The 23787-nt window shown below is 37.1% G+C and overlaps 5 protein-coding genes across 5 annotated transcripts; 2 read left to right on the top strand and 3 right to left on the bottom strand.

Moving 5' to 3' along the window:
* Positions 1-2961: 2961 nt before the first annotated feature.
* LOC121264808 (uncharacterized mitochondrial protein AtMg00240-like) lies at positions 2962-3312 on the bottom strand. The gene has a single exon (XM_041168113.1). It carries the CDS (start codon positions 3310-3312, stop codon positions 2962-2964), a length of 351 nt encoding a protein of 116 aa, XP_041024047.1.
* A 2969-nt stretch (positions 3313-6281) lies between these two features.
* On the bottom strand, positions 6282-6983 carry LOC121264805. Its single transcript, XM_041168110.1, has one exon. It carries the CDS (start codon positions 6981-6983, stop codon positions 6282-6284), a length of 702 nt encoding a protein of 233 aa, XP_041024044.1.
* A 7985-nt stretch (positions 6984-14968) lies between these two features.
* LOC121264061 (spermidine sinapoyl-CoA acyltransferase) lies at positions 14969-16786 on the top strand. Its single transcript, XM_041167104.1, has 2 exons — positions 14969-15966; positions 16110-16786. Exons 1-2 carry the CDS (start codon positions 15152-15154, stop codon positions 16657-16659), a joined length of 1365 nt encoding a protein of 454 aa, XP_041023038.1. The 5' UTR covers positions 14969-15151; the 3' UTR covers positions 16660-16786.
* Positions 16787-17514: 728 nt separating this feature from the next.
* Positions 17515-19713, top strand: LOC121264062 (magnesium-chelatase subunit ChlI, chloroplastic-like). The gene is made up of 3 exons (XM_041167105.1): positions 17515-17744; positions 17984-18099; positions 18482-19713. The coding sequence occupies exons 1-3, from the start codon at positions 17642-17644 to the stop codon at positions 19532-19534; spliced, it is 1272 nt and encodes a 423-aa protein (XP_041023039.1). The 5' UTR covers positions 17515-17641; the 3' UTR covers positions 19535-19713.
* A 950-nt stretch (positions 19714-20663) lies between these two features.
* On the bottom strand, positions 20664-22889 carry LOC121264064 (nudix hydrolase 15, mitochondrial-like). Its single transcript, XM_041167108.1, is given in 5 exon segments — positions 20664-21012; positions 21105-21224; positions 22155-22261; positions 22264-22296; positions 22436-22889. Coding segments are annotated over 5 exon segments (786 nt in total). The 5' UTR covers positions 22737-22889; the 3' UTR covers positions 20664-20787.
* Positions 22890-23787: the final 898 nt, after the last annotated feature.

Here is a 23787-nt window from a genome sequence, read left to right as displayed (position 1 = left end):
TCCCAATTAAACCAATGTATTCTCCTTTCATCCTTCTTTTGACCCTCCAAAACTTTGCTATCATAGATTCCAGTTCTTTACATAAGGTTCCAGATAATAGGAAGCAACTCATCGAGTAAGTTGGAATTGAGAGAGCCACAACTTCTATCATAATTTCCTTGCCCCTTGAGATAGAAGTTGGTCTTTCTAATTTTGCAATTTATTCCATAATTTCTACTTTATCTAGAAAAAATCCTTGTTTTTTATCATGTATATATAATATGCATGTATGCTTATAACAAGACATCCCAAAGAAATTGACCGGTTCAATGTAATGAAGAGTCATGAAGAGCAATATTCCAAAAACTTGTATTTAGTTAGAAATTATCATCCAAATTAAAGTAGCTAAAGAAGCACATGCATGGGCATCAATCGATCACTACAAGAAAAACCACCTATTGCGGCGGTTTTTATATTGTTGCAAAAACAATCGCCACGACAGGTCACTTTTTTCAACGATTTTAGAATTATCGCAGCGTTTTTACATCAACAGTCGATTTAAAGTGGGTGGTCCCCTATTTTTGTATTTGCAGTGAATAATAGGGTTGTTGCAGCGAAATCTTTCGTCACGAAAAGTAAAAACTTGTTGCAACGCTCAAAGAATTGTTGGGATTAGGTCTAGGGTGCCAAAATCACAAGAAATTTTTTATTTTTCCCCACAGGTTCTTTCCTCCTCCACTTCTCTCTGTTCTTCCCCATTCTCAAGTACCCAACCCCGATCACCTGCTTACTCCACCCACTCCCGAACGATTTCATCTCCATTTTGGATCACCACCCAAAGCCTTCTCCTCCACCCCATTTTCCTCCCATCGAAGCTACGGTCAAACTTGTCTCCTCCCCATACTGTGCCATGCGATTCGTCCTTTGGACAGTTGGATTTTTTCATAGATTTCCCGGTATTGGAGGTCGAGATTTGTTATTTGAGACTCTTAGGTGCCTTCCGTCACCAGAGGTATGGCTACAACTCATTTGAATATCTCACCCCCTTAATCCGCGCTTGTTGCTTCACAAAATTTAAGTTTTTTGTTTGTAGACTAATTTCTAGTTGTGCAGTTATGAAATCATGTCCTTTTTTGTATGAGTTTAATTTGCATGTATAACTGCATTTTGTGGACATGTTGATGTGAGTATTAGATGTTGATAATTTTTGTTTGAATTTTTTAATTTGCACACCACAGATTTGTCATTTTTTGCATTAAATCCCTACTTTATCAATCACCCATCAATATCATAGCATTTGGAATGTACATATATCATCCCCCTTTACCCCACAACAGATTCCATGTTGTATGCCTGCTTGCTTGTGTCTCTGATGTGGTTCTCAACTGCAGTAAGAAAGGTATTCACACTTTTTCATAAAACCCGACGAATAATATATATATTTCAAAAGAGGAAAAAAAAATTATGTATATGAACCATGATTCTTTCTAGCTAGCTAATAGTAATAAGAATATTTGAGATGAAATAAATTAACTCCAATGGGGAATGGTTAGTTTCTTCTAGAAAATGTAGGTGATCTTACCATGCTAATTACTTAAAACTTAATTATCTGTTTGAGGAAAACATTATTTCACTTTTTACTTCTTTTTACTAAATAATGGTATTTTTGTTCAATTTCTATAATTATCATGTTTTGTGAAAATAGAAGGATGACTCTAGTCTTAATAAACCAATTATGCAAAGCACAACGGTGATTTATCACTTAAACCTTCTTTAAGGTTTCAATGCTTTTTATTCGATTACTTATTTTTAATTTTCAAACATAAGATAATTAATCTCTCTAATTTTTCTTGTCATGACAGTAAAAGTCATGGACTCCAACTATGTAAAAGACACATATCACATCCTTGGTCTCCTTCTTTTACACTAATAATGTAATAGACACACACAGAGCACGCTAGCTTTCAATAAAGATTGGTGAAGTTGTTAGAGGTAGCTTAGCTCTTTCGAAAAGAATTAGACCCATCAATCTCTTTGAATTTCATTCTTGCATATGCAGGGATTATGGTAGGATACCTGATGTATTAGATTGAGTCTTCATTTAAACCTATTTAGTAGTTACTAATTTCGGACTCTTTCTTGTAGTTGAGGTGATCTGTACGTGCCTTTTACTGGCTGGGATATACATACATATATATGTATATATATTGAAGTTCTGTCTGTGTGAATAGAATCTCACTTCGAATGGTATTAATTAAAGTGAATAAGTGATAGAATATTATTGAGTCCCTGTAAGAAAGAAAAAAGGAAAGAAAAAGAACAAAAAGAGAAAGGTTTACGCCATTGATGTGCAGAGAATTCTCTGTAAAAGGTTGTACCTCTGAATCATCAAGAATGGCTCATATATACAGCTTGTCGTGCATAGCCTAACTGACATTTACTAAAAAATAATCAACTATACAGCTCACTAATAAAACAAAATAGCAAAATAGAATGCTAAGAAGATTCTAGTATCAACGACTTGAGCAACTTGTAACTGACTCTTTAGAGACCATACGACCTGCAACTTTAGTAGGCTGCAATACCCCCCCCCCCCCCCGGGCGCAAGGTGGAGAATGGAGGTTGATAATTCCTAGCTTGAGTAAATGAGATTGAAGAAGAGATGATGGTAGAGCCTTTGTGAGAAGATCAGCTCGTTGAAGATGAGTGGACACGATTTGTAGCAATGGAGCCTTTAAGAATCTTGTCCCTAATGAGGTGGCAGTCTAACTCGATGTGCTTTGTTCTTTCATGGAACACGGGATTGGCTGCAATGTGGAGGGCAGCCTGGTTGTCACAGTGTAGTACAGCTGCTTGAGGATGAATCACATGAAGGTCAGCAAGAAGAAAACGAATCCAAGTGAGTTCACAAGAGGTAGTAGCCATTGCTTTATACTCAGCTTCAGCTGAGGATCGAGATACAACATTTTGTTTCTTGGATTTTCAAGAAATCAAAGAGTGGCCTAAGAGCACACAATATCCAGTGACTGATCTACGGGTGTTTGGGCATGATGCCCAATCAAAATCGCAATAAGCTATTAACTGCAAATCAGAAGAAGCTGAGAGCGGCAAACCTTGGCCAGGTGCAGATTTAATATACTTCAAAACCTTGTGTGCAGCAGCTAGATGACTTGTGGTTGGTTTTTCCATAAATTGGCTTAGGGTCTGCACAGGATAGCTAAGGTCTGGGCGAGTGATGGTTAAGTAAAGTAACCTGCCAATTAATCTTCGATACACAGAAGGATCAGCAAGTGGGAAACCATCATCTTTGCTAAATTTCAGATTTTGTTCCATAGGAACTTTGACAGGTTTTTAGCCTAAAACTCCTGAATTAGCAAGTATATCAAGTGCATATTTGCGCTGACAAATATGTATTCCTTTGGGGGATCTTGCTACTTCGATGCCTAAGAAGTATCTCAATATCCCAAGATCCTTAATCTGAAATTTGGCATGCAAACAGTCTTTGACAGCAGTGATAGAGTCTATGGAATCACTAGCCACTAAGATATCATCTACGTACACTAATAAAGCTGTGAAACAAGTGCCATTTTTCATTGTAAAAAAGGCTATAATCAGCCTTTGATTGAATGAAGCCAAAATCCAACAAACATGAAGTAAGTTTGGTATACCATTGCCGAGAGGCTTGTTTTAAGCCATATAAACTTTTCAAAAGTTTGCAAACTTGTTGAGGTCCTCCCTTTGTATAACCTGGTGGTTTGCTCATGTAAATATCCTCCTCTAAGTCCCCATGGAGGAAGGCATTATTTACATCAAACTAATGTAAATACCAACCCCTAACAGCTGCAATAGAAAGGAGACATCTCACAGTAACCATCTTGGCCACTAGTGAGAATGTCTCATGATAATCGATCCCTTCCTGCTGAGTATACCCCTTTGCAACAAGCCTTGCTTTCAATCTTTCTATGCTTCCATCTGAGTTTTTCTTTATTTTGTAAACATATTTGCAATCTATGGCTTCTTTATCAAGAGGTAAGTCAACGAGAGTCCAAGTATTATTTTGTTCCAAGGCTGACAACTCAGTTTCCATTGCCTTACACCAACTAGGATCTTTAACAGCTTGAGAGTATGAGCTTGGTTCAAAATAGTGGAAAGACTAGAGGAAAAAGCTTGTAAAGTGGGTGAGAAAGAGCGATAAGAGAGATAATTATGCAAGGGGAAAGAACAACTAATCATAGAGGGAGATACCTGGACCATTGCTTGAGATTCTGGAGTGAATGCAACCTGTTGACAGTGGAAATCTTGTAGATAATTAGGTGTTGTTCTAGTCCTACATGACCTACGAAGAGGTGGTGATGATGGAATTGGATATGAAGAATTACTGTCATTAGATGAGTCATGAGGATCAAGGGATGGATGAGGTTCTGGTTCAATGCCAGAAGGTTGAAGGTCATCATGAATTAGTTCAGTATGAGATGGACAATTGGTATTGGTGGACTCTAGAAAGGAATGTACCGCTGGTTCAGAGGATGATATTGGTTCTGGAAAAGGTGAAATAAGACTGGAGTTAGGTTGGGATTGACTGACAGATTCAATAACAAGAGAAGAGTGGGAAGGGTTGATGCAAAACAGAGACATCTGAATACCTTAAGGTGGGAGTAGCTTGGTTTGACACAAAAAAGAGCTTCATGAGGAGTCTTATTTTTCAGCAAGGGAGTTGGTGTTCTGTTTATGAGGTGCACTGTAGTCAAAATGCAATCATTCCAATAACGCAAAGGGAGACCAGATTGGAAGAATAATGCACGGGCCACATTCAAAAGGTGTTGATGTTTTCTCTCTACTATGCCATTTTGTTTAGGGGTCTCAACACAAGATCTTTGGTGAATAATTTCCTTTTTGTTGAAGAAATCAGTCATTTTAAATTCAAGACCATTATCACTTCGAAGTATTTTGACTTTGGTGTTAAATTGAGTCTCAATCATGTTGCAAAAAGATTCTATGCAATTTCTTGTTTCTGATTTTGCTTGAAGCAGGTAAATCCAAGTGGTTCTAGAGAAATCATCAACAATGGTTAAAAAATATTTTGATCTATCATAAACCATAGTGGAACAAGGGCCCTAAATATCACAATGGACTAATTCAAACAAAGTAGAGGATTTATGGGAACTGATAGGAAAAGGAAGCTTGTGTTGTTTTGCAAGAGGACAAATGCAGCAAGGAGAATTTTTATTCGAAATGATGTGATTCTTTACAATGGGGTCTTTGATCAAATTAAGCCTAGAATCTGAAATATGACCTAGGCGACAATGCCAAAGGTCATTAAAATCATCACTACTTTTGACAGACACAGAAACTGAGGTAAAAGAAGGTGACAGATGAGATATAGCATCAGCTAGTGCAGTAGGTGGAACAACAACAGGCAGGAGTTGATAGAGGTTGCATTTCACTTCAGCCATCCCAATCGTGGTCTAAGTGGAAAGGTCCTGTATAAAACATGTGTTAGACAGAAACAATAAGCAAGTGGTCAGATTCTCTGTGAGTCTTTTAACAGAAATGAGGTTAAAGGAAAAAGAGGGTACGCACAGAACATTACTAAGAATAATGTTGTTTGTGAGCTTAACAGTACCTAAATGTGTGACAGGCATGCAAGTGCTATTGGGCAACTTGACATTGTATGATACTTGTGTGGCATTAGATGTGAAAAGTGAGGGGCTGCAGATCATATGATATGTAGCTCCTGAATCAATAATCCAAGGAATGTTGCTTGGATTTAAAGAATTAGAAAGAAAAGAAGTGCGGCAAAAAAACTCGATACCAAACACTTTGGAAGTTTTAGGTGTTGCTGAAGTGGCTTTAAACATAGTTTGTGCCTGGTTCACTGAAGGAAGGGAGCTGGGAAGATCCTTGTGTTGGAGCAAGGTAATAAGTTGCTGATATTGCTCCTTAGTAAAATTAAACTTGTCCTCGTGTACTTCCTCCTGAGAGGACTCAATGCATAAGTTGCTTTGATTCGCAAAGGTGTTTGATCTCTTGCCTTTGTACAGTTTGTGACCAGGGGGATATCCGTGGAGTTTGTAGCATTTCTCAATAACAAGTCCTGCCATATTACAGTGGGTGCATACGGGGGTTGGTGCATTTCCAGCTTTGAAGCAATTCTCCAAGGTATGCCCCTGAGCTCGGCAATGAGTGAAATAGGGTCTATCCTTCCTTTGAGTCATGAGGTCTTTGTGTTGTTTTTTTAAATAAGTTTTAGTAGCCAATGCCATAGAGTCAGGAGTTGGAGAAAAATTTGTGAGTTGGTGATGTTATTCTTGTTGCTGAATTAGGGAGAAAACTTTGTTAACAATGGGGAGTGGTTCAATGAGCATTATCTGATCACTGGCATTAGCATATTGGTCATTAAGGCCCATAAGAAATTGTATGACACGGTTTCTCCGGTTTCTATCATTCAGTATACTCAACTGACCACAAGTGCAAGTAGGAATAGGGTCATAAATGGCTATTTCATCCCAAAGAGTTTTGAGGTTACCGAAATAAGTGCTCACTGAGTCTCTATCTTGTCGAAGCCTGGCCAAGTTCCTCTTGAACTGAAAGATGCGAGGACCATTCTCTTGTGTAAATCGGTCCTTCAATTCTGTCCACACAGCTTGCGCATTGTCAACGAATGCTATGCTGGATCTGATATCCATACTTATGGAATTTTGAATCCAGGAAACCACCATGTCATTACATCTCTCCCATAGATCGAACAAAGGGTCATCTTCATTAGTAGGTTTAGAAATGTTCCCACTAATGAAACCTAGTTTATTTTTTGCTCTAAGTGCTCGACGCATTGCTCGAGACCAAGTAGCGTAATTATCAGTGGTGAGGAGATCTGTAACAAGAACAAATGCTGTGCTATCAGCATTTTCGACTCGGTAAGCGTTATTTGGATCTGTGAGGTTGAGGTAAGGGGAAAGCTGGTGTTGGTTATTTTGAGGTTTTTCCTTTTGAGGTTCTTCTGCCATGTTTGAGAAAATGAAAGAAGGGGAAGAAGGTTATCAGATTCAACGAACCTGGCTCTCTGGTACCATATAAGAAAGAAAAAGAACAAAAAGAGAAGGGTTTACGCCATTGATGTGCAAATAATTCTCTGTAAAAGGTTGTACCTCTGAATCATCAAGAAGGGCTCATATATACAGCTCGTCGTGCATAGCCTAACTGACATTTACTAAAAAATAACCAACTATACAGCTCACTAATAAAACAAAATAGCAAAACAGAATGCTAAGAAGATTCTAGTATCAACGACTTGAGCAACTTGTAGCTGACTCTTTAGAGACCATATGACCTGCAGCTTTAGTAGGATGCAATAGTCCCAGCACGTCAGTTGAATTTTTGGGTTAAGGGAACGATCTAATATGTTAATTTCTCACTTTAAGTACTTTTCAAGCTTTATCCCATATTCATTTTTTTTATATATATATGCCAGTTCAGGTTTTGTCTTTTTAGCTCTCCCTTCTCTCTAATTTCACCCAACTGAATTAAACCTACCACCAACCTCACTCTCTCCCTCAAGGAAAGGCCCACTTCCTCTTCTCCTCTTTCCCAATATTGTAATTAGAGGGTTTTTTTTTTTAATTTTAATTTTAATTTTTCCTTTTGTCTTGATCTATCCTCTTCCACCAGTTTTCTTTGTATTTCACTACTGCTACCTACCTCCACCCATCTCTCCCTCACCTACCCTATTCTTTTTCTCACCGGCCTTCTTTTTCTACATTAATATTTACTTATACACCTCCCACTAGAGCATCCCAATCATGTATATCTAAAGTATTATCTATTTTGAATAACTAAAACCCTACTTTGTCTATTTTGGTTAATACCTTTTGTAATATATGATTCATCAACTTATCTATTCTTTTTTTTTTTTATCTATATCATTTAACATTTTTTTTTTCAATATTTTCATCCCCTCATTGCAATGCGTCTATCCCCGCTCAAAATGACAAAAATAACTTAAATAAAAATGAAAATTGAAAGATGGAAGACAAAATGAGTATATTTTGAAATAATGATGCAGGACATACACTACTGTAACGGGAAATAGTAGGAAACATTAAAGAAAGAAAGAAAAGAGAAATTGTAAATTAACCCAAACGTTAAGGTATAGTACTGCACCACGTATCATCCCCTCTTTCTATAGAGGAGATAAAGAAAAAGAAAGAAAAGATATAGTGATCATGCCACAAAAATTAATAGATGATCAGTTCACTTTAATGAATTAACTAAAATGCATATTGATTTGTTTTTCCATAATATGATAGAACTCTTATTTTAATATTTTATTAGCATTAATATTCTTTCATTTAATTATAAGCAAAATACATAAACGGTTGGGATCAATCATGTTGGATCTACTACCATTATAAGCCTCCAAATTTGTCATTTCCAAGGCTCTTGATCAGCAGATTCAACATAAATCCAACCTCTAGTACTTCTATGTCTACATGTTACACGTACAATCTTAGCTCATCTTCCTTTTTACAACAATCATAAAATAGATCTACAACGTCAAAGTTTGCTAGATGTTGTACAAACTTTGTAATCCACCTAGTGTAGTACTGTTGATCTATTCAAACCTAGTAGATAGATGACTTACGTACATCTCTGAAGCGGTTTTTTTTTTTTTTTTTCCTTATAGTAATGAAAACAACCACAAACCCAAAAAAAAATATGATCGATCGAGACATGGCGAAACATCTCAGTCCTTGTCACTTTCGGATATTTTCACTTTGAAGGATATTGGATCTGTAACACCTGTACTTAAAAGTATGTACCAATTATTAATTTTTACACTTTCTGATTATTTACCAAGTCCGCACATATAATTTCTTGTTTTATATATTGAGTGGCAACTGTTGGCATGCCTGTTGTCTCTCTCTGTGTGTGTATAGGCAGCAAACCCTCCCGTTCGGGCTAATGTTTTGTATCTGAGCACAAAATACTCGTTGCCCATCTCGTAAGCATTTTTTACTTCATAAGTATCTCTGCCAAGAAAATCATAGAAGAAATGTTAGAAACTAAACCTAAAGGCAATATCCAACAGTAACTTCTCCTCTACATGTGGCAAGATAGTGGAAAGTGGAAACAGTTAGAAAGCAAGCAACATAAGAAATCAGCATGATGAGAACCTAACAGTCACACTTGAATGATTTTGGAAAATTCTTTAAGGCTCCCCCAACATGCATAGAAGTTGAGATGGTTAAAGCACTTATCCACTCATGTCGATTTCTTTTTCATTTTTGGTTATATTAAGGTGGACAGCTCTAATATATGCCCAGTTATAGAGATAGAATGCTTCTCGGCCCAGGAGTTCTTAAAGCAGAATCCAAGAGCTAATAAGGGAGCCTGCTGTTGATCAACATCTTCACCTGTCATCCGTTGTTGGTTAGTTATCGAAAGGGTTTGACCACGTCCTACCAATCTACTATTAATTAGGAGTTGCATCTTTCAGGGAAAAATCATCATAACTGAAAGGATTTATTATCTAATTACGAAACTTTTTGTTTGTGTAAGCTAACATTGTACCTGTTGGTTGGTGATCAAAACTAGGGTATGTTACCTTAAGTTTGGTTGGTGGTGATAGTCTCATTAATGATAGTTTGAGATGAGTTGAGTTTGGTTCAATAACCAAACACAATGAGTTTAAGGGTTCTCTATACCCTTATGGTTTAATCGTTTGGTTTTGTTTTATTCTTTTTAATTTTTTAATTTTTTAATATTTTTTAAAAATTTTTTTTTTACTTTATTCTTTTTAAATTATTTCAAATTTTCTATTCATTATTCATATAATAAATATTTGATAAAAGAAAAAATAATAAAAATTAAAAAAAATGTAGAGTGTGGAGTGTGAGGAGGTTGTGAAGATTTATTCTTTTTTATATGGCCATCTCATATTTTATTTTTGTTAATTGGTCAACGCAGCAAATGCACTACTCCTCTATAACTGGTAAAATGTTTATGTACTGATGCATTTTATGTATAACTGCCAGATTGGGGTTGGAGATATGGAAATATGAAATATCCCAAAAGTATAAGGGCATTGATGCAGTCATGTTGAAGCTATTCTACCCACCCCTCATGCCCAGGTGCATATTGTTATAGCTGACTAGATATAATTTTTAAAGATAAAGGAGTAGCACAATTGACAAATTTGAATAAATGTGCATGTGCGTCGCATAATGTGTTCTCAATATTTAGTAGTTAAGTTGTAGGTTTTGGGTTACAATTGGTCCACCCCAATGTATAGCCCACAACTACATTAATGTGAATTCCCAACTGAGTTTGGATGAATCAATGTCTTTAATTTATTAAATTAGATGAAAATAGTGCTCAAAGATTTGAACATGGAAATCCTACATGTTCATATAATGAAAGTTCAATCTTTTTTTCCTTTATTTTTCCTATTTTTAAGTAGTTAATATTATAAGGCATGGGTGTTGGATAAACACTTCTAGAAGTTAGTTTATTTCAAGAAAACTTTAGGTGAAAAGGGATTGGAAATTAACACATAATATTATGACTGAAAAGTGTTCCACAATGAATGATGAAATAATATTATTTTACATGACTTAATTATTTAGTGACTGGCCTAAAATAAGATAAATTAAGTGTTAATAAGATAAGCATTATTTGGATGAAGTTTGAAAATGAAGCCCAGCCACCATCTCTGGGCGAAGGAAAAAAAAAAATAAACCAAAGCAGCCTTGCGACAAAATTCAAACTCGCTGGAACTTGAAAATTGGAACACATCTTTTGCGGCGATTCGTGATCATCGAAAAAAAGTTAAACATGCTCTATGGCTATTGCGCCGATGTGAAGAATCGATGCAATTTAGGTTATTCCGGTGATAACCCACTAAATCGTCGCAATTAATTTTTTGCGGCGGAGATTATAGCTTTTACGGCAATTTGTGGACGTTGGAAATAAATTCAACTGCGATGAAAAATAAAAATCCTTGAAAAAGGTCACACATATTTACAGCGATTTGTGGTCTATTTGCATCAACAATTACCTACAGGGAATACATAATGGCCAACGATAACTTTATATTGCTAGAAAAAAGAAGAGCCATTTTCTGCGATTTATTAACCTTTTATGGCGTTGTATATCACGGTAATTGACTTTTCTCAACAATTTAATAGTAAACAGAAACATCATTTCCATCGTTTTTTGATACATTTGCGATGGACTAAAATCGTCGGGAATATCAGCTATTTTCGATGATTTTTGCCCCTTCGCTGGGTTAACTCAGAAGTGAAAAATTAATTTCGTCGAAAATGCAACAAACTAAAAATCGACAAAAATATACAAATGCAATATAGGGTTTTTGCGACGATTTTGAACGGTAGAAAAGTCTTTATTTTTTGTAGTGGATCGAGAGGAAAACTTGGATTGATCAAGATCAGAGATTCTTTTAATTAGGGGAAATGTATAAACATCTAAGAAATTATTTTAATATGCATGCACATATACATATGCATTGTCTTCAAGTTTTTCCCTTAATCAGTTGTTCTTAACTAGTGAATTTGACTTCGTCAAATTTATATACATTTAGGATATTCCTCGATCGATAGTCTTCTAATGATCAAACACGTGGCTGATCTTTTTTCAGTCTATTTAATATCAATATCACAAGTAGTACTTTAAGCTAGCTAGATCAACATATCAACTAAAATCATTGTAGCGTGCCAAATTAATGCACCTTTGGAGCATAGCTAGGCATGGTCACAAAGGTTATTAAACTTTCATGCTTGAACCTATGTTACTTCTCCCGTGGCTGAAAATACAATTACCAACATCAATAAAGTTAAAGCCTTAATTCTATGCCAATAATTTTAATGTTTTTCCTATAATCATCTAATTTAACGCTCTTATATATCATCTCAAGTATGGAGGGAATTACCACAAAACTGCATTTCTTGAGCTCAGACATCAAGGAAAATTTAAGGTAACTATCCCACCGCAAATTATATGTCAACAAGAAAAATAAATATTTGTAACGAATATTTGCGATAAAAAAGACTATTTGTAAAAAGAATAGACTCATTTTGATAGAAAATAATGATAGCAAATAAAGAGTTTTCTTGTAATGTCATGTACTTATCTTTTGGTTCTAAACATAACTAAACCAAAATTGCCTCATCACTTAAGAACTTTGACAATGAATCAAACATTTACTATAAGATCATGACCTCAAATTATGATGATCGGGGAGGTCTGGATACAAAAAGTCTTTTAACTCATTTCATCTCATCTATTAATTATAAGTTTTCTAAATTTTCACACAAAATACAATAAACATTCAACTTTTTCAAACCTCAAAATAATAATCAAATTAAAAAATAATCTAACAATATTTTATTTAACTTTCATCTCAACTCAACTCATCTCATTTCCACTCATTATCCATACCTCCCCTAATATTCTTAATTTTCACTTTCTACCAAATTACTGATCAAAGCCATGTGAACACCAGTGTTTTGGTATGGATAATGGCTGGAATTGGAGGAATTTGTGAAGGAGACTCTAAAGTCTATTGATAGGATCTGTACATGCTTGTTGACAATAGAAGGGAAGTGGTAAATCTAGCCTCCAAAATTTGAATTGAAAACTCTAAGATATTTAAACTTAATTATCAATACATTCTAAATTATCTTAACCCTTTTAGAAAAATGTTAAAGTATATACATTTTAGGCTTTTGTTACAATGTATCCCCAAATCTAACAAAAATACTAATTTTTTCTTAAAAACATAAAATTTTTGCTCTTAAAATTTGTGCAAATCTAAAATTTTGCACAACAGCAATTTCAAACCCTAGAAGTTTCGATCATATCGGAAGCTTGCCCACATTCAAAGACTTCCTCAAGAGCTCCCTTAATCCGAAGAACTACATAAAATCCGATGCCATCATAACGTCTTTCACATCAAACACTTCGATGCGGTGACGTGCATGAGCTTGAACGAAGAGCTTAGCTTGTTATATTCGGGTTCTTGGGACAAAACCTTAAAGGTTTGGCGCATCGCAAACTCTAAATGCTTGGAGTCCATCAACGCCCATGAAGATATCATAAACGTTGTCGTCGCGGGCTTCGATGCATTTGTGTTCACGGGCTCGGTGGATGAAAATGTCAAGGTATGGCAGAGGGAGCTACAAGATAAAAGAACCAAGCACTTCCTGGTTCAAGTTTTGTCTCACGGTGGGGTTCTCTGAGGCCACAAGTTGGCGGTGGTGTGCCTTGCCATGGCGAGAAATCTGGTGTTCAATGGGTCTGCAGATAAGAATATTTGCGTGTGGAGGAGGGAGGAGCAAAACGGGACCCATGTTTGCCTCTCGATTCTGATTGGTCACACAGGGCCCATCAAGTACCTCATCGTCAATGAAGACTTGGTTGTTCTTTTGGGAGTGAGACATTTGTGTCTGAAGACTTGGTTGTTCTTCTGAGAGTGAGAAGTGTTTGTGTCTAAAGACTTGGCTATTCTTCTGGGAGTGAGACGTTTTTATCTGAAGACTTGGCTGCTAGGGTTTATGTTTGAAAACTCGAATGTTAGACAATCTAAAGCGTTTTATTTTTTTATATATAAGAGTCAGGTCTGGCCGTTATTTACCGGGTTCAACCCAACGTTGATGCAAAACCATCTTCTATCGAATCTAATCGAGTCAAATGGGTTGATGGGTCCAACGAATATTTTGGACAGGCCTAGATTTTTCCCTATTCTTCTTGGAGTCCTATTCAAGATTTTTTTCAATTTATATTATATTTTTTAAATTTATATTATATGTTTTTTTTCTTGTTAATTTTATTTTCAACATCTTTTTTGAACATATAATTTTTTTCTCCTTTTTTAGAGCCTAAGTTGAACTGTTTAAGCACTTGACGAAGGAATCTTTTCCCTATATACTAGCCTGGAAAATTCTTCTCAGTAGTCAACCTAAAAATGCACACCGCAAACTTTGTTTACGTGGCAAGTCGGGTTTAAAATTTTTGAGAATACAGGTGAAACACCCCCCCCCCCCCCGGCTTTTGTTTCCTCGCCAGTAGTCTCGACCGTTTCTTCGATTGCTACGACATCAATGGCTACTTTCTTCCCAAGTTTTGAATTTCTTTCCTTTTCCGGCCTCCTGATTTCATGTGCAAATTTCTTCCCTTAAGGGACTATTTGGATTCAGAAACTATTTCATAACATTATTATAAATTTATCAAATTTTCATACAAAATATAATAAACAATTCAACTTTTTCAAATTCTAAAATAATAATAATATTTTAACAATATTTTATTCAACTTGTAACTCTCATTTAAAATAATTTTATTTTATCTTATTATCCAAACCACATCTAATCGGAGATTTTGTTTGTTTTTATGCTGCAGGGCGTGCATAAGAATAAAATGAAGAAGGTGGCCAGTGAAGGAGCAGCAACAAGCTGTATCTTATGTGTGTTGTGGAGTTAAACAATAAAAAATAAAGAAATACTCTTGTCAATTATAAAAAAGTAATCTCACAAATTTATATGGGTTAATATGATTTGTTAGATTGTGAAATTACTTTTATTGTTAAATAAATTCGACGAATCACATGAAATTATATTAAATTGTAGAATTACTTTTATATAATCAGTTTGTGACTATATCACCCCTCTAAAAAGTATAAAATATAACATGCTGGCACTCAGTGTGCGTGTAAAGGATTCTATGTAGAATGACACTTTGGCTGCACACCAAGAGTCGACCCAAACGAGCGTGGCCTAAGGTAGTTGTTGAGAAATGATAGTTGTGTCATGAGTGTGTAAGTGTTATGTAATTATTTAAAAAAAATAGATAAATACAAATTCATATAAAGAAATTAATATTTTAATAATATATCTCACCCTTTTTTTTTTTAAAGAATACACGTAGTTGTTATGTGTAAAAGTCCACCATCATACTTTCCACGCTGGCAGCGCAGTTGAGGTTACAGCGTGCTCCACGTCTCCCCCTCCAACTTCGCAGCTCTGAATCACGCCTCCCTTCTCTCTCGGTTTGGTGTGAGAGCGACCTTGGGGAATCAACCACCATCCATAAATCCCCCACCCCCCAATACCAGCCGCCACTCCATCCCCAGCTGCCAAAACCCAGGCACCGATCGGTAACAATGCATGTCAAAATCTCAAACACCACCCTCGTCTCCCCCTCTCCGCAACCCTTCGAGAAAGATCATGTCCTCTCTCTCTCCCATCTCGATACCGACCCTAACCTCAACGTCACCTTCCGTTACCTCCGTGTCTACCTCAACACCCCTGCTTGCACTCCCTCCTCCAACGATCCCTTCCATGTCATCTCCACCGCACTCTCCTCCGCTCTTGTCCTCTACTACCCTCTTGCCGCAACTCTCCGCCTCCGCCACAGTGACAACCGCCTCGAGTTGTTTTGCTCCCCCGGTCAAACCGTCCCTCTTGTTCATGCCGCCGTGGACTGTACTCTTGACTCCCTGAACTACCTCGACGACGCGGACGCACAGTTCGTAGAGAAGTTGGTGCCCGACCCGAACCCGGATGATGGGCTGGTAGACCCGTGTATGCTGCAGGTCACGGTGTTCAATTGTGGCGGCTTTACTCTCGGGGCAGCGATACACCACTCGTTGTGTGATGGCCTCGGCGCGACTCAGTTCTTTAATGCTATGGCTGAGTTAGCTCGAGGGGCGAACCGGGTGTCGGTTGGGCCGGTGTGGGACAGGGCAAGTTTGTTGGGGCCCAGAAAACCGCCCAGAGTTGAGGCGCCGGTCCACGAGTTTTTGACTTTGGATAAGGGGTTTTCGCCGTACAGCCAGGCGAAGATTGGTCCGGTTGTGAGGGAATGGATTCCTGTGAGGGACAAGTGCTTGGACCGGTTCAAGACCGTGCTGTTTGAGCGATCTGGCTCGAAATTCACCACGTTTGAAGCTTTGGGTGCTTTCATATGGCGGGCCAAGTAAGTGCTTTCTTATGCCTTTAACTTTCAGCATTCTGAGAAAAACTGTTATTTGCTTGTAAAAACCAGCTGAAAAGTGTGCATTCACTCATTTCTGGAGTATTCGAAATTTTGACTTCCATTACTCGCCATGGACGGAACAGGGTTAAAGCCTCAGGGGTTCCAGGTGATGAGCAGGTGAAGTTTGCATATTCAATCAACATGAGGAAACAAGTAGAGCCACCATTACCGATCGGCTATTGGGGAAATGGCTGCGTTGCAATGTACGTGCAGCTTAGCGCCGAAGAGCTGCTGGATAAACCCATCTGGGAAACAGCGGACCTGATCAGAAAGAGCAAGAGCAAAGCCACAGACGAATACGTTCGCTCCTTTATCGACTTCCAGGAGCTACATTATGGAGATGGGATCACAGTAGGGAAAGGAGTGAGTGGATTCACGGACTGGAGGCACTTGGGCCACTCGACGGTGGATTTCGGATGGGGTGGTCCTGTTACTGTTTTGCCACTCTCAAGGAACCTCCTTGGAAGCGTTGAGCCTTGCTTTTTCTTGCCCTATTCTTCGGCTAGTGCTGGAATTAGTACGGATGGTTTCAAGGTGCAAGTGACTTTGGAAGAGAGTGCAATGCCTGCTTTCAGGGAAGAGATGAAGAAGTTTAGCAGCAGCAGCCAAGAATTTGGGTCGTCTAGATATTAGATATTAGCGAGTCCAAGTCGTTTTTGCGGTTATCTATTGTTCGTATATTTTGCACGACATATGCAAAATTAGACAGGCCGAAGTGTTGTTCGTGAATAATAAATCTATATCTCCAATTCTTATTTCAGAAGTGTTGTAGATATAGATCGCATTAAAATAAATTAATAGATTGATATAATTTTATATGATAAATTAGATCTAGTTACTTTATAATAAAGTAGTTTTACATGTTATATCAAGTTATATCAATTACAGAAATAAATTCAATTATGCAAGTTTATAAATTTATTTTTATAAAATATATTTGGTCGCTACAAATAAAGAGCGCTACTACAGTTATTGAAAAAGTGATCTGAATGAGTTCACCGAATAATATATTTTATTTTTTTTTTCTTTTTATTTTTAATCATCATAAGTATTTAAAAAATAAAAAAATTCCTAATATTATTAAAAAATACAAATAAAAAAATTACTCATTCGAGACACTATTTGGGCCTAAAGCATTTCTGAAACATAAATTTGATGGATCTAGACTCTAGAGGGAGTGATCATGGTCAACCAATGCACTGTTTTTTTCTTTTCTTATAATATAAAGTTTTGATTATTTTAATAGTGATATATAATTTTTTTTTTTAAAGCCAAAGAAAAAACTAATACTATTTCCCTTTCTTATCTTCTTCACCGTAGTTCTTTCGCTTTCGCTTTTGCTTTTACTTTTACTTTTTATTTTTTATTTTTTGTCCCTGCAATGCACTGTAATTTCGTATATAAAAATAATAATAATAATAATAATAATAATAATAAAAAAAATCATAAATCATAAGCGAAATATGACGAAGCAGTGGAGATTTGGTACCATAGATAATCCATTATCTATCGTCCTAATCGCAACGTAACGAATCAATAAGGAAGTAAGAAACCATGTCAAGCTGTGAAGGTCAAGAAACGCTGCTACGCCGACTGCACCCATAATCGATTAGCCATGGCGTCGGTACTGGGAACTTCCGCAACTGCAATATTGGCTTCACGGCCCTTTACTTCTCCGACCCCAAAGCCTTCCGTTTCCACTCTCACTTTAACACCAGGCATGTCACTGAATAAAGAAACTAAACCCCGCTTCATTTTTTTGGGTCTCTGAAACCAATTTCTGGGAGTTCATCCTCTTATTGAGTACATATGCGACAGACCCAGTCTATCTATGGTTCTATGTTCTCAATCCTTAAAATTTGTTGATTTTTAGGCGTTGGCAATGATCATAAGATATGTGTCTTGCTTTATCTTTATCAGTGGATTACTGTTGATTTTGACAATTATGAGTTTTCAGTGCAGGGCAACGGGAGGAAATTTTATGGAGGGATTGGGATTCATAGTAAGAGGGGTCGGTCTCAGTTCCATGTTGCAATTACAAATGTTGCCACTGACATCAACTCTGCTGAGCTGGTACTAATGTTCTTGATTTATGCTATTTTGGTGTCAAACTTTGGTTTGTTGCTAGCTTTTCCGTATGTGCATATATCATAGCTAATCCGTTGCTCGAATTATTGGAAGTACTCTGCGTTCTTGTTTAGTGTTTGAATAAGATTTGTGGACCTTGCGCACTCTAGATGTTTGTCGAAAGGATTTATTGGTTAATGAATAACACGTTTAGCATTGTTACAAAAAAGGGGGGAAATTAAACCTGTGGAAGAATTTGTTTCTTAGAAGAAAATTTTTGCTGAAGATATTTTGCGAATTGATCTCGGATTTTACACGACTAATTAAGAACTTTACTTGGCCTACAAGGAAAAACAAAAAACTAAGGAGTGTACTTAATGATTTCCAGGCCCAGAAGCTTGCTGCAAAGGAAAGCCAGAGGCCAGTATATCCGTTTCCTGCTATTGTTGGACAGGATGAGATGAAACTATGCCTTCTGCTAAATGTGATTGATCCTAAGATTGGAGGGGTCATGATCATGGGTGATAGGGGAACTGGAAAATCCACTACCGTTAGATCTTTGGTGGATCTGCTTCCTGAAATCAAGGTGGTTGCTGGTGATCCATATAATTCAGATCCAGAAGATCCAGAATCCATGGGCATGGAAGTCAGAGAAAGCATTATGAAAGGAGAGAAACTACCTACCGTGTTGGCCAAAATCAACATGGTTGATTTGCCACTGGGTGCTACAGAAGATAGGGTCTGTGGGACAATTGACTTAGAGAAAGCCCTCACTGAGGGTGTCAAGGCATTTGAGCCCGGTCTTCTGGCTAAAGCTAATAGAGGAATTCTCTATGTGGATGAAGTTAATCTTTTGGATGACCACTTGGTGGATGTTTTATTGGATTCTGCTGCCTCAGGCTGGAACACAGTGGAGAGAGAGGGTATTTCGATTTCACATCCTGCTCGATTTATTCTCATTGGATCAGGCAACCCGGAAGAAGGGGAGCTCAGGCCACAGCTGCTTGATCGTTTTGGAATGCATGCACAAGTGGGGACTGTCAGGGATGCAGAGCTGAGAGTGAAGATTGTGGAGGAGAGAGCTCGATTTGACAGAAACCCCAAGGAATTCAGGCATTCTTACAAGGCTGAGCAAGAAAAGCTTCAACGACAGATTTCCTCAGCGAGAAGTTCTCTCTCCTCCGTTCAGATTGATCATGATCTCAAGGTGAAAATATCCAAGGTTTGCTCAGAACTGGATGTTGATGGGTTGAGAGGAGACATTGTGACAAATAGAGCTGCAAAAGCTCTAGCTTCTCTGAAGAGAAGAGATAGGGTAACGGCGGAAGATATTGCTACTGTGATTCCTAACTGCTTAAGACACCGCCTTCGGAAGGATCCCTTGGAGTCCATCGATTCGGGTTTACTCGTCATTGAAAAATTCTATGAGGTGTTTAGCTGAAGGAGTTTTTTTTTTTTTTTGGCTCGAGCAACTTAGTTTAGTTGTCTTTAAGTTCGGAATTCTTTTCATGATATTAATTTTTCACAGTAGTATCGGGGGCATGAAGTTGAAGAATCCATTATGTGTAGAGGTCCTTTTCTTACAAACGAGCTTGTGATCAGATTTGCCAAGCCAAGCCATTCTGGGGTTCCTCTTCTGAGCTTATGGAGGTTGCTAAATGCCAACTATTTACCAGGTCAAGAAACCCTCTAGTAAATTAGATCTCGATTACTCAGTTGAAGTGCGTAACTAAATTACCCGTCCCTTTACTAGTACAACTCATCAGAGAAATAAAATCTATTTCCTTATATCTGTAGGAAACATGGATTTTTCAGGTTTCAGATGCACAACACCACCTGAGAAGAAATTAAAAGTCCGCATGAAGTTGGGTATAACAATGATCATTCTTGACATCCAGTGGGCTGTCACCCTGCTGATATGAGATCAAAATTCTGGGCATCCAGTTGTTACCACATGATTTTATGAGTCTGCAGAAAAAGCAGGAATGTCAAGAACGCAATAATATATCAAGTTAGTGATAAACATTAAAACTTTTCCAACTTCACAGGTCGTGAATGTCAAACCACGTCAATTTTTCATATTCATTTTTCTTCTGCGTTCTTCCTCGCAATGTTTTCTGTACTATATATTTTCGTTCCATATATGTTATCATTCATCTCCGCGGATAACAAAGGAGAATTTCACATGCGTTTTCAACGTCAATCAACGCACTAGCGTCAATTATAGTGGTCTTATTACTCTGCCCTCTGTAACTTTACCAGGAAAAGCTCTTGATGCGGATAAGCTTGTGAAATATGGAGTAACCGGATAATCTCTTCGTTCATGAGATCAGGTCCTGCAACAGAACTGACCTGACCAAAGGTGAAGCGGGCATGCCCGGTTGCTTGTTCAGACTACTTCTTGTTCAGACTAGCTTCAGCTGCGCAGCTCCAAACTGCTTGTTCAGACTACTTATTCTCAGCGAAAAGGCATAGATATTTGATGCTGGTTGCCTCCTTGGGTCTAAAGTATTTCAGCCTCTTTAATTTTAAACTTCCACACCTGCAGCCATGATCGAGCTTTTCCTTTGTTTTCATCAAATTCAAAATTTAACTTCAATACAAAATACTAGTCCAACAACTGCTAGTTGCGGGGACATTATTGAAGGAAGGATGATTACGGGTAATTACCACCCAAAACATACTTGCTTGAATTTAAGGCACTACGGTATCATTATCAATAACTTTCGGAAACTTGAAAATGGGATTTTGTTCTACAAAAGCTGGTGACCGCTGGTATACAACTGATGCAACCCGTATCAAGATGCTAGCTGTTAAACCCCATATCATGTACTTCTTATTCTCGATTTCATAGTCGAAGAAATGCAGGATATACTTCTGTCCCATCCAATCTCTCTCCTCTGCTCTCCTATTCTCATCCTGAATCAAATATGGGATAAAGAGAACATCAAAGATTTTTTTAAATGTAATTACATAACCCTAAGTGAAGAAGCAAAAGTTAAGAGAAAAACCTTGATAAACATTTCCAAGGGAGCATCAAATATCACTTCCACTTCAGAAGGATTTGGAGCAGGCTTGAATGAGTTCCTTTCATTGAGTATGCCAATGACAGGTGAAACTCTCAGGAGGTGCTGCACACAAAAACCAATGGTAGAAGAACCACCCAATGGAGGAGAACCTAATGCATTCTATACACGTAGTTTTCCATGCTTCAAACTTATTTTATGACAATAGCATGCATGGATTGTAATTTATCGTGAAACAAAAGCGCATAAACCATAATCACAAAGGGAAAGGTGAATCATTAAAATTCAAATGATCATAACTCTTGTACCCATCATCAGCAGTTGATGATGACATCATTAAATTCCAAATGATTATCACTCATGAACCTCACTATTTTGTTCACTAACAATATTCAAGGTGCCAAATTTTCGAAAGATGTCGCACTTCATGCTCAGGCAAAGTTAAATTTTGAGTTTCAACCTAGGCTTCAAATTATTCATAGAGATCTCAACACAACGAACAATGTAAAATTCAGAGTTCAGAAGTATAAAGGTTTTCTAGTCGAACTTAAAAAATATGAAACACTGAGAAACATGAGTAACCCAAATAATTCAGGTCAGACATTAAAATAGTCTTCAAGATGAACTTTGGGAAATAAGTTGAAGCGGTCTTGTCACGCAAATAGGCTTTTCAGATACCTCTATATCCACATACTAGTCATTCCCCTCTTTTCGAAACCGGAACCCTAAAATGTAGATAAGATTTTTAACCTATATAAAACAGGCATAATCAAGATCCATGGATTAGTTCATTTCCCAGAAGCATTCAATTCCCAATTACAATAACCCCAAAAAAAAAAAAAAAAAAAAAGAATAACCGTTGCTAACTGCTACAGGTAAAATTGAACGCATCATATTTTGAAAATGTGAAAATATTACATGATTGGAACCCACTAAGTTCTGCATTCACCCATTTGACAGAGTACATGGTAACTTGATCTCAATCGATACGTACAACAGTCGCTTTAAAAAGAAAAGAATGCGAAAAGTTGATACCTTCGACAAGAATGGTTCAAGTACTGTGACAACATTCACAAGTGAAGGATCCAGCCCAATCTCCTCCCTTGCCTCCCTTGTGGCCGTATCCCCATCATCCTTATCCCCTCCTCAGCTTTCCCACCAGGCAATGATACTTCACCTGCAACAAAGAAACGCTCAATGAGTCTCAATAACCAATAGTCAATCTGGTTATTTTTGTTTGGTTCCCGAGAAAATGAACGAAAGTTCCAAACTTTCTCTCAGGAACAAAACAAAAGGGTGACTCCAGTTCCGCTGACCCGAGTGCGTGGACAGCTTCGAAGACCGCTTAGTGAGAATGACACGCAGATCCCCTTCATCCCCTTCAAAGAGACAGACCAAAACAGCGGCTCTCTTGGGTCTAAACCTTTCTGGATCTTGTGCAATTGGGGTGGCCGATTCCGCAAAACCGACTTGGGATTGGGAAACCACTTTCACAGCGCTTCCTTCGAGGTCCTGCTCCTCGGAGTCCTCGAAGGTAGGCTGTGGCTTGTAGAGGCGGAGCTGTTGGGACAAGGCGACGAGTCTGGGAGAACATCCGACGAAGCTGGACGGATCCATGAGCTTGAAGAGTGGGCTTGGGGAGGGTACGGATTTGGATACGTTTCCAATAATGGGATTTGGGAATCATGAGTTTGCCAGTTGGCTTTTACTCGGTCTAAACTACTGAAACAACAGAGTTTTCCTTCTCAAAAAAAAAATTGATTACTTGAGTTTTCTATTATTATGAGTTTGATTTCCCAGATTTATCGATGAGCGCACGTTGTAACGTCCGCTTAATACTCTTGACATGCAGATGGCGATATTCTTCTTAAAGTAATAATTTAAAAATAAATAAATATTATATGTGTTAAAAGATTTAATCATTGATCTAAAAATTTTAAGATTGTTATATACTAATTTAAGTTAAATATTTAATCTATTAAGATTATAATATTTCATCACACTTTCGGATCCTATATACACGGCGGCCCATTCTATCGACACTAACTTTATGGTAGCCATTTATCTTTTAAGAACTTCACTTATCTATCAATATTCAATAACTTAACACCATACATATACATGATATCAAGACATTTTAATCCAGCGTATATAGGTTATCCCTTCTGTAACTAGAACTCCTGACATGATTTATGCTCTGATACTAATTGTTAAAAATCAAATCATTAATAAAAAAATCCTAAAATTATTGGATATTAATTTGTTTAAATTTTTAATCTACCAAGATCATAACAATACAGTGAAATCTAATATTTTTTTGAACATTCACATTCATAAAGACTTGAAAGTTTGAAATTCTTGAAAAGTTGTGACTAAATAATAAACTAACTTTTAAGGTCTAATTTATTTTTACAAATCATCTCATCTCATCTAATTATTATAATTTTTCTAAACTTCTAAGTAAAATATAAAAAATAATTCAACTTTTTCAAATCTCAAAATAAAAATAATATTAAAAATTGAAGAATGTTATGCATCAGTCATTATTCACTCATACACCTCATACCTTAACTTTTTCATAAGATGTGAGGTATGAATAGTGGCTGATGAAAAGAATTTTTTAAAAAATCATATTCTAATCTAATATGTATAACCAAATGAAACCTAA

Source organism: Juglans microcarpa x Juglans regia, chromosome 5D (genome assembly GCF_004785595.1).
Source record: "Juglans microcarpa x Juglans regia isolate MS1-56 chromosome 5D, Jm3101_v1.0, whole genome shotgun sequence".
In the NCBI taxonomy this organism is placed as follows: Eukaryota; Viridiplantae; Streptophyta; class Magnoliopsida; order Fagales; family Juglandaceae; genus Juglans; species Juglans microcarpa x Juglans regia.
The sequence above is the reverse complement of the archived record's forward strand: the minus strand, read 5'-3'. Positions and strand labels throughout refer to the sequence as shown.